This window comes from Pongo abelii, chromosome 13, assembly GCF_028885655.2.
Source record: "Pongo abelii isolate AG06213 chromosome 13, NHGRI_mPonAbe1-v2.0_pri, whole genome shotgun sequence".
Taxonomy (NCBI): domain Eukaryota; kingdom Metazoa; phylum Chordata; class Mammalia; order Primates; family Hominidae; genus Pongo; species Pongo abelii.
The window spans coordinates 111,786,681-111,805,949 of record NC_071998.2 but is presented as its reverse complement, the minus strand read 5'-3'; the positions used below and the strand labels follow the sequence as shown (position 1 = coordinate 111,805,949).

Genomic DNA, 19,269 nt, shown 5'->3' with positions numbered 1-19,269 from the left:
CCAGAATGTCGTATAAATGGAATCATACAGTATGTAATCTTTTCAGACTGTCTTCTTTGCCGCAGCATAATGTCTTTGAATTTTATTCACGTTGTGTGTTTCATAGTTGCTGAGCACTATTCTGTCATATGGATGTCTACTGTATATCCATTCACCCTCTGAGGGACGTAAGAGTTTCTCCCAGCTTTTGGTGATTATTAATAAAGCTGCAGTAAACATTTATGTACAGGTTTTTTTGTGTGAACATAAGTTTTCATGTCTCTAGGATAAATACGTAGGAGTGGAATTGTTGAGTCACATGTTAAGTATAGTTTTTTTTGGAAGAAATTGCCAAACTATATCTAGAGTGTCTGTGGCATTTTGCATTTCCATCAGCAGAGTATGAGAACCCCATTTATTCTACATCAGTACTTGGTATTATCAATTAAAAAATTTTATTTTACCAGGCACAGTGGCTCACATATTCCAGCATTTTGGGAGGCCCAGTCCTCTCATTTAACAGATATGGAAGCTGAGGTCCACAGAGAAGTGATCTGCCAGGCCAGGCGGGGTGGCTCACGCCTGTAATCCCAGCACTTTGGGAGGCCAAGGCGGGCGGATCACTTGATGTCAAGAGTTCGAGACCAGCCTGGCCAACATGGTGAAACCTCGTCTCTATTAAAAAAAAATACAAAAACTTATCCGAGCGTGGTGGTATGTGCCTGTAATCCCAGCTACTCAGGAGGCTGAAGCAAGAGAATCACTTGAACCAGGGAGACAGAAGTTGCAGTGAGCCAAGATCGTGCCAAGCCTGGGCAACAAAGCGAGACTCCGTCTACCCACCCCTCCCCCCCCTCAAAAAAAAATTTAGCCATTCTAATAGGTGTGTACGGTATCTCATTTTTTGTAGGGACAGGGTCTTGATTCTTTTTTTATACCTTTGTTTCTCCACTGAGACTTTCTATTTTTCCTTTCATTTCAAGATTGTTGTCTTATGTCTTAGTACATGATTTTGCATGTTGCAAACATTTTAGTCACTTGACTTTAAAAGTTTCACATTTTGAGGCTGAGCGTGGTGACTCATGCCTGTAATCCCAGCACTCTGGGAGGCCGAGGTGGGAGAATCACCCGAGGTCAGGAGTTTGAGACCAGCCTGGCCAACATGGTGAACCTCATCTCTACTAAAAGTACAAAAATTAGCCGGGCATGGTGGCACATGCCTGTAGTCCCAGCTACTCAGGAGGCTGAGGCAGGAGAATGGCTTGAACCCGGGAGGTGGAGGTTGCAGTGAGCCAAGATTACGCCATTGCACTCCAGCCTGGGTGACAGAGTGAGACTCCGTCTCAACAGAAAAAAAAAAAAAAAGTTTCACATTTTGAAATCGTCAAATTCATTTATTTTCTTCTCTCAAAAACCTATGAGATTGATTTTATTATCCCTGTTTTAAAGTTGAGGAAACTGAGGCTCAAAGAAGTACCATGTCTAGGTTGCATCATGAAAGAGAGTTAAGATTGAACTTAATATTGTCTCCAAAGCCGCTGATCTTTCTGCCTTACCATTGAGAACTGAGCTTGAACAGTGACTTTGAGAATGGAAAGAGAACAACAGATGCATGAACTATAATGTGGACAGACACACTGCATTTAGTAAATACCATCAGCACTCGCTTCACAATTCAGAGAGTCTCAAAAAAAGATTGCATTTATCTATTATTACTTTAAATTTATTTTATTTATGGGAAATTTATATGGTACAAATATACAGTGTACTTCTAGATGCATACTATCATATCAAGTAAATAATTATGTATTCACATCCCCTGCCGTTTTAAAAAATAGTAACCTATCTATATAATGTTCCATACTATAGTGTTTTTATTTAACAATGTATCTTGGACTTAATTTCCTATGAGTGCACAATGTGGTCTCTCGTTCTTTATGGTTCTATCATATTCTATTGAGTTGACATACTATAATTTACTTAACCATGGACGAATTGACTTTTAATAATTCACATTAACCATAGACTAGTAGACTATTTGACTTTAACAACTTTAAAAAATGAGGCCAAGTGTGATAGCTTGCACCTATAATTCCAGCACTTTGGGAGGCTTACGTGAGAGGATTCCTTGAGCCCAGGAGTTTGAGGCTGCAGTGAGCTGTGATTATACGACTTCATTCCAACCTGGGTGATAGAGCAAGACCTCATCTTTAAAAAATAAAAAAATAAATAAACTTTAAAAGAAGTGTAACATACATTCAGGCATACCCACAAATCATATGTGAACAGTTTAATGAATTATCAAAAAAGGAGCATACCCTATAACCATCACCAAAGCCAAGACATGGGACATTGTCAGTGCCCTAGAAGTTTGCTTTGTGGCTCATTCCAAGCACTATGCACTTTTCCTCCCCAAAGGTAACCATCATCCTGGACTAATTTAAAGTCCCTTCCTAGCTTGTGTTTCTGTCACTCTCTTTATAACAGGGTAAGGAGAGGAATTTTTTTTTTCCCCCAAAGGCAAAGACTTAAAAATATATGAAACAGAGAGGGAGAACCTGGGGATGTTGGTAGGATTTTGGAGAACATTTAGCTATTTAAACATGGTGATAGAAACATACTAGGAATTGCTTTACTGTGTAGGCTAATATCTGTTCTTGAAGTTAAGTTAGACTGCACAGAAAAATTTAGGGGATGAACCAAACCAAAAAAATCAGGAATTTTCTCTATAGGCAGTGAGGCTGAATTGACAGATCATAGTTACTGGAGTCAGACAGCAGGATAGGAATCCCAACTCTTCCCCTACTGGCGTGATCTTTGATCATGTATATAGTGGAGGCAGTACTTTTGCAGTGTTACTTTAAGAATTGAGATATTGTATATAAATTATCTAGCTTGGTGCTTGTTTACATGGTAGGTTCTCAGTAAATATACTTTTTCTTAATATATTCTTTTTTCCCCCAACTTTTTATTGTGACAGATTTCAAGCGTATGAAAAGTTGCAAAATAGCACAGTGAACAACCATGTATATTCATCTAGATTCACCAGTTAATGTTTTCTGTATTTGCTTTATCTCTTTTTTTCCTGTCTCTACTCATTTAAGTTAATTGCAGACGTCATGACACAGCACTCTTTTTTTTTTTATTATACTTTAAGTTTTAGGGTACATGTGCACAACGTGCAGGTTAGTTACATACGTATACATGTGCCATGTTGGTGTGCTGCACCCATTAACTCATCATTTAACATTAGGTATATCTCCTAATGCTATCCCCCCCCCCACCCCCACCCCACAACAGGCCCTGGTGTGTGATGTTCTCCTTCCTGTGTCCATGTGTTCTCATTGTTCAATTCCCACCTATGAGTGAGAATCTGCGGTGTTTGGTTTTTTGTCCTTGCGATAGTTTGCTGAGAATGATGGTTTCCAGCTTCATCCATGTCCCTACAAAGGACCTGAACTCATCATTTTTTATGGCTGCATAGTATTCCATGGTGTATATGTGCCACGTTTTCTTAATCCAGTCTATCAGTGTTGGGCATTTGGCTTGGTTCCAAGTCTTTGCTATTGTGAATAGTGCCGCAATGAACATATGTGTGTGTGTGTCTTTATAGCAGCATGATTTATAATCCTTTGGGTATATACCCAGTAATGGGATGGCTGGGTCAAGCGGTATTTCTAGTTCTAGATCCCTGAGGAATCGCCACACTGTCTTCCACAATGGTTGAACTAATTTACAGTCCCACTAACAGTGTAAAAGTGTTCCTATTTCTCCACATCCTCTCCAGCACCTGTTGTTTCCTGACTTTTTAATGATCGCTATTCTAACTGGTGTGAGATGGCATCTCATTGTGGTTTTGATTTGCATTTCTCTGATGGCCAGTGATGATGAGCATTTTTTCATGTGTCTTTTGGCTGCATAAATGTCTTCTTTTGAGAAGTGTTTGTTCATACCCTTCGCCCACTTTTTGATGGGGTTGTTTTTTTCTTGTAAATTTGTTTGAGTTCATTGTAGATTCTGGATATTAGCCCTTTGTCAGATGAGTAGATTGCAAAAATTTTCTTCCATTCTGTAGGTTGCCTGTTCACTCTGATGGTAGTTTCTTTTGCACACAGCACTCTTAAGTACATTAGCATGTGTCTCTTTCTTAGGACATTTTCCTGTAAAATCATAATATTATTACCTAATATAAAATTGTTATTCAAGTTTCCCCAGGTATCATCATATGGTTGTTTTTGTAAAAAATTCAAGGTTCTATTGTACTTAGTAGTCATGCCTCTTCAACCTCCATTTATTTAGAAGAGTTCACCAAACATTTTTGCCTTAGGATTGCAATTAAGATTTTTGAAGAGTTCAGTTCTGTTGTTTTGCAGAATGTTCTTCAACTTAGATTTATCTGGTAGACTCTTCTTGATTAGATACAGGTTAAAGGTTATAGACAGAAGCACTTTGGATGGAATTCTTTGCTCTCATTGATTTATTTCAGGAGGAAAATGATGTTAGTTTATCCCTTCAATGGTGATAAGAGATGAATTTTTTTGGTTAAGATGGTGTTCGCAAGTTTTCTAAATTGTAGGGTTACCTTTTCCTTTTGTAATTAATAAGCCATTTGTGGGTGATATGTTATGACTGTCTGAATATTATGTTCTATAGTGATCTTTCATCTAATGCTTTTAGTGTTGCTGATTCTTACCTGAATCAATCATTACTATAGAGGTTGTAAAATAGTGATTTTCTGTTCCTTGTATTCTACATTTATGAGCTGGATTTCTTTTGAAAAGAAGAGATTATTCTTTTCCTTTTCCTCTTATTATCGGTGTGGAGTTTTGAATTCTTTCTTTATTCAGTCATTATTCATTCCTGTCATTATTCATTTTAATGCTCAAATTGTACTAACTTTGGCTAGTGGGAACCACTTAATTCTTCTGGGTTAGTAGAATGGTAGCAAAAATAAGCTTTCTCTAGTATTTAACATTTGAATCAGTTTTGTAGCCTCGTAATGTATAGGGACTAATGTATGTACTATCTGTTGGACCCTCTGTCTTTTGTTTGCTTTTGATGACCCTTCTGTGATATTTTTCAGCAAATCACTGAATTGAAGAAAGAAAACTTTAACCTAAAGCTCCGCATCTATTTCCTTGAGGAAAGAATGCAACAGGAATTTCATGGCCCCACTGAACATATCTACAAAACTGTGAGTGGCCCATTTCTCATTACTGTTCCTTGTGTCTTTTCTCATTGTCATTTCAAGCAGAAATTTGATTAATATTTGTTCTCAGAGTTAGCATGAATAGAGATGCTTTCATTCAATCTGAATTGATTATGGGAAGCATAAAGATATTAGGATGACTTTAATATTAAGCAAAGGGGTACATGATTAATTTTAAGAAAGTCTTTCACTCTCTTTTAAAAATCAGAATCCGGATTCACTACTTTTTACCTCAATTAAGTTTTTATAATTATGTGTTCTTTAGAAACAGGCAGTGGAATGGTGGAATGGTTTTGGAGTTGAATTCTGCTGTTACCAGCTAACTTGTGTAACTTAGGCAAGTCAGTTTAGCTCTTGGGGCTTGTTTCCAGAATTAAGTGATAATCTCTTTGTCATAGGGTAATTTGTGTGAATTAAAATGAGAAGACAGATGAAAAGCTCCAGCACACAGTCAGTGCTTGACAATTATCATCTTCTTGAGGCTTCCTTTGGCAGCCCAAAGTTAGGATTGTCAGTTTTTCTGTGAAAGGACTCTTCGGTATTCCTGTGTGCTTGCCTGTAACTGTCAGAAAAAAAGGCAATGCTCATTTGAAGGCTTGACCTGGAGATCTTTGTCTGAAAACAAACCTTGGTTCTGAAAACTGAAAAAAGAACTTGGCTTTCTTGAAAAGACATGAGTACAAACAATATTTCAGTGCCTGTTTCTTGGCTTTTTCTAGTAGATTAGCCCTTGGCCTGGGAATTATTCTGACTTTTCTCCTTTGAAGTTTGCACCAGTGGAAACTTTTGAAGGAGGAAAAAGAACTCTCCTTGAGTTTCAGCAGGTGAACTTAAATTGACTTGTCTTGAAGAGGGATTGTGCTGTACTTCTGAGCCTTTTCGAGAATTGAAAAGCTTCTTTGTCCCTTATGAAAGTTTTTTTCTTCACTCTGGGGGTGGAAAGACAATGAGGATGTCCCCTTTTCTGGAAGGGAGTGGTGATGCAATTACAATTTTAAAGGAAAACCAATAGCCTAAAGCAGTTTATATGTGAGTCTGGTGGTCATGCGTCTCAGAACCTCTTGGGTGTTAGGAATACAAAACGTGTCAATTGCCAACTCTATCAGGCACTGTCTTGGGCATCTGTACATTTGCATCTTATTGTAATTCTCATGACAGTCCTATGCCATGGAGTTTATCTTCATCTTACAGGGGAAGAAACTGAGGCTTATAGAAGATGAGTAACCCACCTGATGTCATATAGCTACTATGTGAGGTGGCTTTTGAGCCCAGGTCTTCCAACCTCATTGTACTATACCACTTCAGCTGTCTGACTAGATGACTTGATTTCATTGCCCCTTTCTTCAGTGTAAGTTTTCGGGTAGGTGCACATGGTTTAGAATTCAAAAACCCTAAGAGATATACACTGAAAAGACTCTTCCACCCTGTCCTGGCCCTCTAGATCTAATAAATAGTGATTGCTTATGTAGAGGAATTTTATGTATATATAGTACAAGGAAGCGTATGTTTGTGTGTGTGTATGTGTATAAACCCTCTTTTTACATAAATGCAAGCATGTTCTGTTCTGCACCTTATATTTTTCACTTAATGATATCTTTCTTTTTTTTTTTTTTGAGACAGAGTCTCCATCTGTTGCCCAGGCTGGAGTGCAGTGGCACAGTCTTGGCCTACTGCAACCTCTGCCTCCCAGGTTCAAGCAATTCCTGTCCTCAGCCTCCTGATTAGCTGGGATTACATGTGCACGCCAGCACGCCTGGCTAATTTTTGTATTTTTGGTAGAGATGGGGTTTCGCCACGTTCTCCAGGCTGGTCTCAAACTCCTGGCCTCAAGTGATCCACCTGCCTTGGCCTCCCAAAGTGCTTGGATTATAGGCGTGAGGCATTGCGCCTCACTTTACTTAATGATATCTTGGATATCTTTCTTTAATAGTAGTTTAAGAATGAATTTCTTTATTCTTTTTGTTTTTGAGACAGTATCTCACTCTGTCACCGAGCTGGAGTGTAGTGGCATGGTCATAGCTCACTGCAACCTTGAACTCTTGGGCTCAAGGGATCCTCCCACCTCAGTCTCCTGAGTAGTTGGGACTACAGGCATGCACCACCACACCTGGCATTTTTAAATTTTTGCATTTTGTAGAGATGGGGTCTTGCTGTGTTGCCCAAGGCTGGTCTTGAACTTCTAGCCTCAAGCCATCCTCTTGCCTTGGCTTCCCAAAGTGTTGGGACTTACAGGTGTGAGCCATTGCACTAAGATGCCTTTTTTTATAGTTTCATAATATTCCATTTTATGCTTTGAAGGTGCCCTGACTTTTGGTTTGGAAATTACAATTATGTATATAAGTTTATAACTTGGGATATTGGGCTTGAGAAAAATAGCTGAATGGACATGTTAGTATTCATTCTTTTAAATGTATTAAATTGGAGTGCCTGTTGGTTCATCAGAAAGTGAAGCATGTGGAGTATATTATATCAGTTCATAAATAGAAGCTCTCCACCCTTCTGAGAGCTGGAAAAAGAATCCACTGTTTGAAGGATGTTTCTGCATTTTTCACAAAATTACAGTTGAAGATATTATACACTGTCACCCAGTGTCCTTTTTGCAAAGATCACTTTCTTCAAGAAAAAGTTCTGCCTCATAGATGACTTCTTTAATTCTTGTTGTTTGACAGTGAAGAAGATAACCTATTTTGAGCGCTGTCTCCAAGGCTTTTCTCATTTGCTAGCTCATTTAGTCCTTAAAGCCCCCATGTCATGGGAGCTTTTATGTTTTGTTTTTGACACTTGAGGTATTGGAAAGGAGAAGCATTGCTTTCTCACCCTGTGGACTTATATGTCTAAGGACAGTTACAATATTGTGCTTCTAGTTTTGTATTCCACGTTAGCATGTCTTGTTCACTTCAGTGTCTTCTGTGGTTGGTCCTTCACAGGTGCTTGGTAAGTTTCTGTGACATGAAGGAGTGAGTAAGTGAGTAGCCACTGACTTTGTGGTCTCCTCCTGGTAGAGAGTAGAGACAGAATTTAAACCCATGTCCTTTTGTTCACACACCTATGACCTTACTGTCATGGCTGTACTTCTCAACCTGAAGTACTTGCTTCTCTAGGGCTGCTTGCCGGAAAGGAGGGAGGCATATCCTGTGAGACGGTAAATCTTACTGGAAATGATATATATATTTTTTGAGATGGAGTCTCGCTCTGTTGCCTAGGCTGGAGTGCAGTGGTGCAATCTTGGCTCACTGCAACCTGTGCCTCCTGGGTTCAAGCGATTCTTCTGCCTCAGCCTCCCAAATACCGGGGACTACAGGCATGCGCCACCACTCCTGGCTAATTTTTGTATTTTTAGTTGAGATAATGTTTTGCCATGTTGGCCAGGCTGGTCTCGAACTCCTGACCTCAAGTGATCTGCCCACCTCAGCCTCCCAAACTGCTAGGGTTATAGGCATGAACCACTGCGCCCGGCCTGGAAATATTTTTGTTTAAATAATACACATGCGGCCGGATGCGGTGGCTAACGCCTGTAATCCCAGCACTTTGAGAGGCCAAGGCAGGCGGATCACTTGAGGTCAGGAGTTCAAGACCAGCCTGGCCAACATGGCGAAACCCCGTCGCAACTAAAAATACAAAAAATTAGCTGGGCATGGTTGCAGGCGCCTACTATAATCCCAGCTACTCGGCAGGAGGATTGCTTGAACCTGGGAGGTGGAGGTTGCAGTGAGCTGAGATCGCACCACTGCACTCCAGACTGGGTGACAAGAGCAAGACGTCATCTCAAAAAAACAAAAAAACAAAAAACACATGTATTATGGAGTAGAATATAAAATTGGCATGGATTATTAAAATAAAAAGGAGGTGTAAGCCCAGTGCTTTGGGAGGCTGAAGCAGGAGTATCATTTGAAGCCAGAAGTTCAAGACCAGCCTGTGCAATATAGCAAGACCCAATCTGTAAAACAAACAAACAAATGAAAAGACGGGCGTGGCAGTGCACACCTATAGTCCCAGATACTCAGGAGGTTGAGGTGAGAGGATCCCTTGAGCCCAGGAGTTTGAGGCCTGCAGTGAGCTATGATAGTACCACTGCACTCCAGGCTGGGCAACAGCAGAGCAAGACTCTGCCTCTAAATTAAAAAACAAAAAAACAAAAGGGAGATTTCCAAGAAATTGTAGATTTACAGCAGTCTTCCACAAACGATGCACCTAAACCCCCATCTACTACATGAGTTCATCTAATATTCTGTCTGGGATACATTTGTAGATAAGTTTGAGAAGCCTGCCACTGTTCCACTGTCTCATATTGAATTCCATTTGCCCTGGATTCTCACGTGAGTTATAAGCCCAAGGCTGTGTGCGACTCCCTTTGTTCCAGTCAGTTAAGAGGAAGACATTTGGTTGGAGAACATTGTGGTGCTCCTTATAGACACCTTGCCTTATGTGGTTGTAGCTTTAAGTGAGAACCCTGAAGTCTTATATTGAAATGACACACGCCGTGATGTGGCCTCCTGTTTTCCATCCACATGTTGTATTTTTTTTTTTTAAGCTGTAACACGTTCCCACTGCTACAGCCACCACATGCATGATTGTAAACAACCACCAGTAATTGCTTTGGAATGGGAAAAACACACCGCAGAATTGCTGATAAATTTGCTTGGCGGAGGGCATACAATTTTTAAATCAGCCTTTCTTGTATGACATTTATGCCTTGATATTTGAATGCTCTGGCTGTTAGAAGCTTGGAGCATTTACATAATTGTTCCAAGTCTCATGAAATCCAGGTCTTTCTTTTGAGACCACCAGTGTTTAATAATTCCCTTTTCCCTGTGCCCTGAGGCTAATGAGGGTTTTTTGAATCTAACATCTGTCTATTACAAGCATCCTGTAGTCAGTCTGTGCTGGAAGCAGTTTCCCCATTGTTGACATTCATAGGTCCTGTATTTTACATTGTTTCTTTTCTTTCTTAATCTTGTTTTGTAGAACATTGAGCTCAAGGTGGAAGTAGAAAGTCTGAAGCGGGAACTCCAGGAGAGAGAGCGGCTGCTCATCAAAGCCTCGTGAGTACCATCATCCGTTGAAAGCTTGCAAGTCGCCCACACTGGGTTGGTCAGTGAAATAGAGCTGTACACTTTTCTAAGACAGTTGGTTTCCATCTGGACTCTGAGGACTGCGAGGAGGTTTTTGTTTTTACTCAATTATTTACTTTTCAACAAGCTTTTAAGATATACCATGCTTATAGAAAAATGAACAGATCTTAAGTGTACAGCGTGAATGTTCACAAGCAAACTCACCCGTGGAGCTACCATCCAGATCAGGAAACAGAACATGCCAGCCCCCCAGAAGCCCTCTTTGTGTTCTCAGAACTCACCTTTCTCCCCTAAAGATAACTACCATTCTGACCACTGTTAGTTCTGCCTGTTTTTAAACTTTATATAAAAGGAATTATACAGTAGATTCTCTTTTGTGTCTGGCTTCTTTCCTCAACAATATATTTGTGAGATTGATCTATGTTGTTAATTATATCAGTAGTTCATTCTTACTGTAGTAGAAGCCTGGGGTGATTTGAAGGGGTCCTGGTGGGTGAGGCAGGGAGACAGAGGATGGGGCTTCAGCCAGAGTAACTGTCTTTTTTTTTTTTTCTTTAAGATCTATTAAGTGTACTAGGGATCCTCGTAATATTTTACTTGAGAGAGGTTCTACTCCTTAAAAAACATTTGAAAAGTAGTATTTTCATTTATTCAAATATTGAACAACAAGCACAGTTCAGCAAATACAGTCTGTGAATCAAATGATTATTCACTCATTCATAAACATTTATTACATAGTAACTTGTGAAATACACAAGTATTTCGAATCTAACATCTGCCCGAAGATCTGAAAAGAGACAGCCCTCCACCCCTCTACTCCAAGAGCTCATCAGAGACTGGTGAGCTTTCCATCACACCTGTGAAAAATAACATGCCAGGAAGGTACAGTGATGGAGGGTGTTGTGGGTAAAGTGGCGACACCAAAGTGTGCTAAGTTTTGTTCTGTGACAGTGGAATAAGACTTTCCAGGGCTGCCTCACTGAGGATCCTAGCCAGAAGCTTATGTGGAAGTGCTTCATTTGTCCTGGCAATAGAGTTCCTGCTGGGTGTGGTAGGCCAGGACCATGGAGTTCTTGGTTTAGGGCACGGCTGCACTGCTCTGGGCCAGGCCAGTATAATTCCCTTCATTGCCACAGGGTCCAGCAGCTGGAAGCTGGCCTGCTGTTGGCTTTCAGCAGACTAGAGGATGCCAGGCCCAGGCTTCTTTTCCGGGTTATGCTGAACTTGCACACTTGGTATTTTCTGAATGAATGAGTGAATGAAGTAATAAATCTCACCAGATTAACAAGTTGTTGTTATTGTTGTTGTTGTTTTTTGAAGTACATTATTTTCTGGGCAGGGAGGCAAATCTGCTTTATCAAGCTTGAAGATCAGTAATGGAATTTGGTCTGTTTCATACTCAGTGCCCTGCCTGCTGTAGGTCTTGGCTTGGACTAGTTTTTAGTTAAGCTCATACACATGGAAACCTCAGCTCACAAAGGCTTGCGTACACTCCTCAATAGCAACACATGGGATTGAGTATTTTGGAGGCTTGTGCACGTGTTTATATGTGTATATTTCCCAAACTGCTCAGGCTTGTGTGGTCTGACTAGCTTTATTTGTTTATTCAGAAAATATTTATTAAGTGGCTCTTGTGTGCTGCAGTGGACTAGGTTCTTGGGGATATAGTGGTGATGCAAACAGATGCATGAGGCTCACATTCTAGTGGGAGTGATGGTGATAAAATACTTGGAGTAATAAATACATAAACACAAGTTGGGGAAAGAGCTATGAGGAAAAATAAAGTGAGCTATGAGAATTTATAGGTAGGGGAGTAAATATATATTATTATAATTTTTTGAGACAGAGTTTTGCTCTGCCAGGCTGGAGTGCAGTGGCGTGATCTCGGCTCACTGCAACCTCCACCTCCTGGGTACAGGTGATTGTCCTGCCTCAGCCTCCCGAGCAGCTGGGATTACAGGCATGTGCCGCCATGCTCAGCTAACTTTTGTATTTTTAGTAGAGATGGGATTTCACCGTGTTGGACAGGCTGGTCTCGAACCCCTGGCCTCACGTGATCTGCCCACCTTGGCCTCCCAAAGTACTGGGATTACAGTGGTGAGCCGCTGTGCCCAGCCAGGTAGGGGAGTGAATATATATATAGATGTGGCTATGTAGCCGGGAAGGTGTCCCTGAGGAGGTGGCATTTGAGATGAGATCTGAAAGATAAGTAGGAATTAACCAGGTGAATGGGTACAGAAACTGTTCAAGGAGAAGAGACTGTATAGGTCTGAGGGAATATGAGAAGTCTAGAACACTAGAGATTTTGATCTTTATCCTAAAGTCACATAGAAAGCAGTCGTGGGTTTTAAGCAAGTGACACAATCAGAGTTCTGTATCTGAAAAGGTCATTCTGGATGCTGGGTGGGAAGTGGATTGTGGAGAGAGTGCGAGTGGAAGCTGGGAGACCAGTCAGGAAACTAGTCCAGTGGTTGAGGTGAGAGGTGAGTGACAGAGTAGCTGGGTGAATCAGACATTTGGGAAGCAGAATCAACAGGCCTTGGTGATGGATGGGAAGGGAGATGTCATGGATGATTCCTGTCTGGGGTTAAGGTCATGAGCTCTGTTTAAGAATGTTCGCAATGACCCAACTGCTCCAGCTTCCTCTCTACCAACTCTATTCCAAACACAGTTCATGAATGCTAAAATGTTCTTGCTTTTGCTGCTCTAACTCTGCCCCAGCAGACCTCCTCCCCTCTCATCTCCTCCCAGCCCAAATGCCTTCCATTGCTCAGCCCTTTGTAAAGCTTCAGATCTGGAACCATGCGTGGCTTCCTCTAGCCCGCATCAGTCTCTTAACGGACTTCGCTGGTACAGAATGATAATACTCTATGTGTAACACTTTTAGTTTATAAAACACTTTCCATTTACATTCCATCATTGTTCTGGGAGCTGGGAAAATCTTGAGGAATACCCTCATTTCACAGAGGAGAGACTGTAGGCCAGGAAAAGGGAAGGGCCATGACTCCCAGCCAGGAAGGTCACATCCGGTGTTAGAACTCAAGTCTCTGACTTCTGGTTCAGCACTAGGTTCCATGTTCTTTTTAAATTTTTGTATGTAGATAACTGTATATTGGTATATGCACAGTATCTATGTATCTGCTCAATGACAGTATCTACCATGGAACCGCTAGGTGTGCCTATCTCTTTTTTTTTTTTGAGATGGAGTCTCGCTCTGTTGCCCAGGCTGGAGTGCAATGGCACAATCTCGGCTCACTACAACCCGGGTTCAAGTGATTCTTCTGCCTCAGCCTCCCAAGTAGCTGGGATTACAGGCATGTGCCACAACGCTTGGCTAATTTTTGTATTTTTAGTAGAGACAGGGTTTCACCACATTGGCCAGGCTGGTCTCAAACTCCTGACCTCAGATGATCCCTCCGCATTGGCCTCCCGAAGTGCTGGGATTACAGGCGTGAGCCACTGTGCCTGGCCATGCTTTTCTCTTTAACCCTAGCTTCCTAGCACCCAGCAGTATGTCTATGGTGGATACTTGTTGATGGAAAGTATCTATGTTAATATAATACCCTCAACTCCCCTTTTCAGTGTTAGGATTTTTGGTGGGGCGTGGGGACAGGATATGACATCTGCCACAGGAAAATCCCCTGCTTTTTCCTGAAGAACCATAATTAGAATGAAAAGAATCCAGGGGAAATGTGGAGGATTAAAAAGGGTAGTGAGGCTGGCATTTATAGAATCTGGCTTCCTTGTATTGGGTGGAAAGCTAGATGAAACCAGTTTCTCTCAGCCTTTCCTCTCCTCAGGTCTTGCTGCCCACCTTGTGTGTTAGCCCAGATTCTGCAAGGAAATAAAGGGTCGAGGGAGGGAGCTAACAATTATTGAGATCCTTCTCTGTTCCACATCCTGCATCTGGCGCTTGACAGGCTTTATTGCATTTGATCAGTTATGTGGGCAGTCAGTATTCCCATTTGAGTGGAGAGAAAACCAAGGTTCAAGGAGTGGGGAAACGTGTAGCGGCTGCTCTGGTTCCAGAGCGTGCTGTGCCTTGCTGTGAAATAAACATATTTGTTGACTGGTTTTCCATTGTTATATTTATCAGTTACAATAAGGGGACATTGAAAACGAAAGCAGTCGTATTGTTGCGAGTAAATTTTATCTCTGTAGCTTTAAAACACAAACAAAAATAATAATTCCATTAGCAGAGGAAAATTGTACCATACTACTGAGTATAAATTTTATTGCCACAGAAACTGTAAAACACAAAGATGATAAATGAAAAGTTGGAACATTTATTATTGGGAATATATTTTACTGGTATAACTAAAACTCAAACAAACTGAATAGTAATAGTACTTGTTAAAAATTGTAGTCAGCCTCTTGACAATGTATATGATTTAGACAGCAAAACTCAAAGGTTAGATCTGGGCTGATAGCAGGGAGACAGCATATTTGCACTCTGGTGGGCAGGGTGGAGGGGTAAGGGAAAGGGATAGCAGAGATGAGCCATTTTATAGAGGAGGCTGTATGAAGCCCCAGGCCTCAAACCTTGGTGAGCCGGTAGCAGAAATTCATTCCTGGAGAAATCCTGTAGCCAAGGCCCGGGAAGGGCTTCTCATCCAGAATTCTTTCGGCTGTATATAATGCTCCTCAAGGAGTGATAGAAATGATTGTGAATCACTGTGAATTCAAGACAGTGATTCAAAAATGAGCCCCGGGAGTGGGGGGTGATGGCATTCAATGGCGTTAATCAGGAAATGGAAATAGGCGCCTTGGCTGTGGCCAGCGGAGACCCCAGCAGAGGGTAGCATGAGGCCTCTCACAGCAGCTCAGCAAGAGCCAGCGCTGTGTGGGCCTCAGAGGCCAAGGGCTAGCGTGCAGAGCACTCTGATCAGAGAGGAACAGGCCCACATGTGTGAGCACATTAATTCTGAGAGGTAATCATCTCATTTTTCACATGAGGAAACTGAGGTGTGAGAGGTAATTTACTGAGGCTAGGTAATTCACCCAGAGTCACACTGAGGATATAATAGAGTAAAAATTTAGAAGCAGATCTGTCCAGCTTCAGAGCCCATGTTCTTTCTTTCCAGTTGTTCACATTGAATTCCATTAAAATGATATGACCCTGGGGCCTTCTGAAGCTTTATTGGTGAAAAGAAAAAAGATATTAATAAAGTCTTTATTTTCAGGCGACTCATGTTTGAGACTTGGACAACAAGTATGGCCCTCTTGACTTTCCATTGTTCTCAGTAAAAAATTCACATGGCTTGTACATGTGAGTGATCACATGGCTCTCAGTTGGAAAAATTTTATGTATCTTTAAAGTAGGGCACGGGAAGCTGGTGGTGAATAGATTTGTTCTGTTGCAGTTTTTCTGAGAAACCAGCCTTAGGTGGAAGCATTTCCTTTATTATTTTGCCTCCTGGAAACCTGCAATCATTTTAGAACTCTGATGAGGACTGCTTATACAGTCTTACAGAGTCATGTCCGACACTGTTTATCTTCTGGCATCGGTGGTTGTAGTCCTGCGTCTGATTTGGGCGTGCCGTTCCCACCGCTGCCAGTCATGTGGAGAGAATATTCCATGGTGCTCTAGCAGTGTGTACTCTGTTTTATGTTAGAGTAACGCGGAGTACGGGCTGCTTGTGTAACCTCCCCTTTTTATGCCCTAAGTGGTAGCTAGTGTGCAAACAGATTGATCCTGATGCATTTAAAATTCTTTTCCCTTCAGTTGGCAGAAGATAAAGTATACAGACTTCATTGCATACTGCTCCTTTGCACGTTGGTTTGTCAGACCAGCTCTCTGCCCTCCTTGCACCACTGGTGGAAGTCTACTTTGTTGGAAGCCCCTTGCTGAGAAATTTGGCAATAGCTATCCAGAATCTTAGCAGTGGGCTTACCATGTGACCCAGCTATTCCCTTTCTAGAAATCAGTTCTCAGGAAGTCACTGGATAGTAGACATACAAGGATGCTTTTATCATAACATTGCTATTACAGTAAACAGTATCACCAACATTTATTGAATACTTACTTTGTACAAGGCACTGTTCTCAGAACTTTGAGTATCGTCAGATACAGTGTGTTAAATGAGAAACAATTTAAATGTTGTAAAAATAGAGAATTGATTTAGTAAACTATAGTACATTTCATACATTGAATTAATATGCAGCCTTTAAAAATGATGATATAGACTTTTATTTATTGACACAAAAGAATGTTTATAGTATATTAAGTAATAAGATCAATTCACTGATGTGTACTAAATGGTTCTTTTTTGTAGAAAATGTCTGAAAGGCTATATGCTAAAATGTTGACTTAGTTATCCTGAGTGACAAGATTATGGATGATTCTTACTTTTTGCTTATCTGTGTTTTTAAATGATAAATATTAAGCTAAAGAAAAAGAAGCTCAGCACAGGTCTGTGGGAGAAATGACTAACAAATATTCCTTGTCTCTTTGGGGCTGTGAAATGACCATCAGACCATCACCCTAGCATGTTTTACCCCTGTGCCTCTTTTTGCAGCAAAGCAGTTGAGAGCTTAGCTGAAGCAGGTGGCTCTGAAATCCAGCGGGTGAAAGAAGATGCTCGAAAGAAGGTGCAGCAGGTGCAAGATATCCTAACCAAAAGAATACTCCTTTTAGAAAAGGCAAGTCTGGAAATCCTGAGGGCAGTGTATTTCTTATAGTGGGTTAATAATAGGCTGGCACAGTTTTGTTTCTTTTTTTATAAACCATCAGTTTCAGCAGAAACAATAGCCACCCTATTGTTTCTCAATAAGCATCTCCTGGATTGTAGCCCCATTTCAGGCATTTTATATGTATAATTTATAACCCCTTTACCCACAAACTGGCCATTGTGGTCCTCATTTCTGTGTAAGATCACTGAGATACAGAGAGAAGTACTAACTCATTTAATAGGCTTAACCTAATACTAATAGGTTTAATCCTGGGTTTAACTATGTGGATTTTAAAGCCCACGCTCTTCCTACAGCACCACTCTGCTTATTGTCTAGTTTAGCCCCATTATTTTAAAGATGTGGAAGCTGAGGGCCAGAGAAGGGAAATGACTTACCTAACATTAGTCAAGCCTGGAACCAGACTCTGACCTTTAGGCTACCACGTGTCCATCCAGCTCTGGTCCCTGGTATCCGGCTTCCCTCCAACCATTCTGCTGGTGCTCATGGAATGTCTTTTCTCTATTAGGCATTGCATGTCACTTCTTCTATTTACTCTCAGTTAGGTATTTCCTGTCACTGTGATGGGATTCAGGATGTTTCCTGGCTAAAAAATCCTGTCTCCTTATCTATTTTAAGCTAGTATTAAGTAATACTATTTAATTCTTGGTCTTTGTAATCTTTTGTTTTATCACAGTTTCTCTACCTGAAACTCTGGTTCTTTTTAGATATGGAGAGAAATGGCACCAAAAGCCCTTCTGGATACAAAGAGCAGGCACTGTATTTTGCAGTTTACAATTTTCCATTTATGATGTTCATATCAGCCCTTAAATTGTCCTCTTGGGGTTATGTAGCTATTAGGCCCAAAATACCTGTGTTTTAAACAGGATTGGAGAGGGTTAGAAACATAGTATAGGTCAGAAGTGGTAGAACTAGAACCACATGAAGGTTCTCCTGATCACAAATTCTGAATTTTAGCGAAAATGTAATTATGAGATCTAACTCACTGGTTCATTTGTTTTTCCCTGTAAGTGCTTTCCCATGTGTTGGGGTGACAGGTTTCTGCTCTATCACTTACTAGCTTTATCACCTAGGATAAGGTATTTGCCTACCCTGAGCTTCTGCTTCATCATCTGTAAAATGAGGACAGTGATACCTGGTTTGCGGTGGTAATTGTAATAATTGTGGTATTAACAATTTATTGTGGGCTTACCATTTCATTGTGTGAGACATCCTTCTAAGCTCTTTATAGACAGGAAGGTAATCTTTTCAATAAGCCTCTGTGAGTTGAATACTTCTGTCATCCTTTTTCATTCTTTTTTTTTTTTTAAACAGATGATGAAACAGGCACAGAGTGGCTAAGTCACTTGCTCAGGGTCACACAGGCAGTAAATATCAGGTAGTGTGGCTTCAGATCTGCATTCTAAACTGCTATACTGTACTGTCTTAGGATATAACTTTTTAGGGTTGGATGCAGATGGGAGATAATACGAATGAAGCTCCTTGCGCAGAGCCTGGCATTTAGTAAATAACAGGCTTTGCTGTTGTCTAAGAATATGATAAATGATTTTTTTCAGCTTTCATTGAGAGTGACAGGAAGCCCCTTGGGGAGACAGTGGTAGGGGCAGCACTGTGGAGGGCAAGGGCGGGGAGGAGGGAGCCAACATTTTTTTCTGAGCTTCCTGTGATGGAACAAGCATTTGATAGAGACTCATGGTAGCTCTTCGGTGGGACGGTGGTTATCCCTATTTTATAGATTGGGAAGTTCAGGCTCAGAGGGGTTTAGCAACTACCTGAGGTCACACAGCAAGTATGTGGGAGAGCTGGGTTTTGAACCCAATTCTGTTTGATGTTTATCTTTGTGATGTAATTGGAGGCAGTTGGTGTGAGTAGTTGGAGATTCATATCTACTCCCAGGTCACTTTCATGAACACAAGGGCCTTTTTCCCTAACACAGACACTGCCTGCATGATTTAGATAATTTCCTCGTTGGCTTCTCTGACCTCTTGGGAAGAACATACAGTTGGTTTTTTTTTTTTTTTTTTTTCCCAACTAAATCACCTTGGAGATATAGAAAATGTACTTTAGAATTGTTCAGTCATTATCTTAAAAAAATAGGGCGGTGGAGGTGTGTAGGATGAATTTGCATGGAAATTATGGTGACTCTTTGGAATTTACGTATGTTTATTATTGAGAGGAGCATTTCTCCTTGTTCTTCTTGAAGCTGTAAATATTGATCTGATTTTTCAAAACCAAAAATACAGTTCTTACAGAGTTGAGTCTTTTCCATTGGAAATGCCTGTTACGCTTCAGGATGCAAGAGGGAAAAATGGCTGGCAA

General features: G+C 40.9%; 1 protein-coding gene across 5 annotated transcripts in view; it reads left to right on the top strand.

The window, feature by feature from the left end:
• The window catches only part of CDK5RAP2 (CDK5 regulatory subunit associated protein 2), a 184,289-nt gene that overhangs the window by 20,298 nt on the left and 144,722 nt on the right, over positions 1-19,269 (top strand). For 4 of the 5 annotated variants that reach the window (XM_009244813.4, XM_054520540.2, XM_002820156.6 and 1 more), the window contains exons 4-6: positions 5,063-5,173; positions 10,154-10,230; positions 16,779-16,902. In XM_009244813.4, the coding sequence (XP_009243088.4) occupies positions 5,063-5,173; positions 10,154-10,230; positions 16,779-16,902 (312 nt within the window). The remainder of the gene's footprint in view (positions 1-5,062; positions 5,174-10,153; positions 10,231-16,778; positions 16,903-19,269) is intronic. The other variant, XM_054520542.2, reaches the window with a different exon arrangement.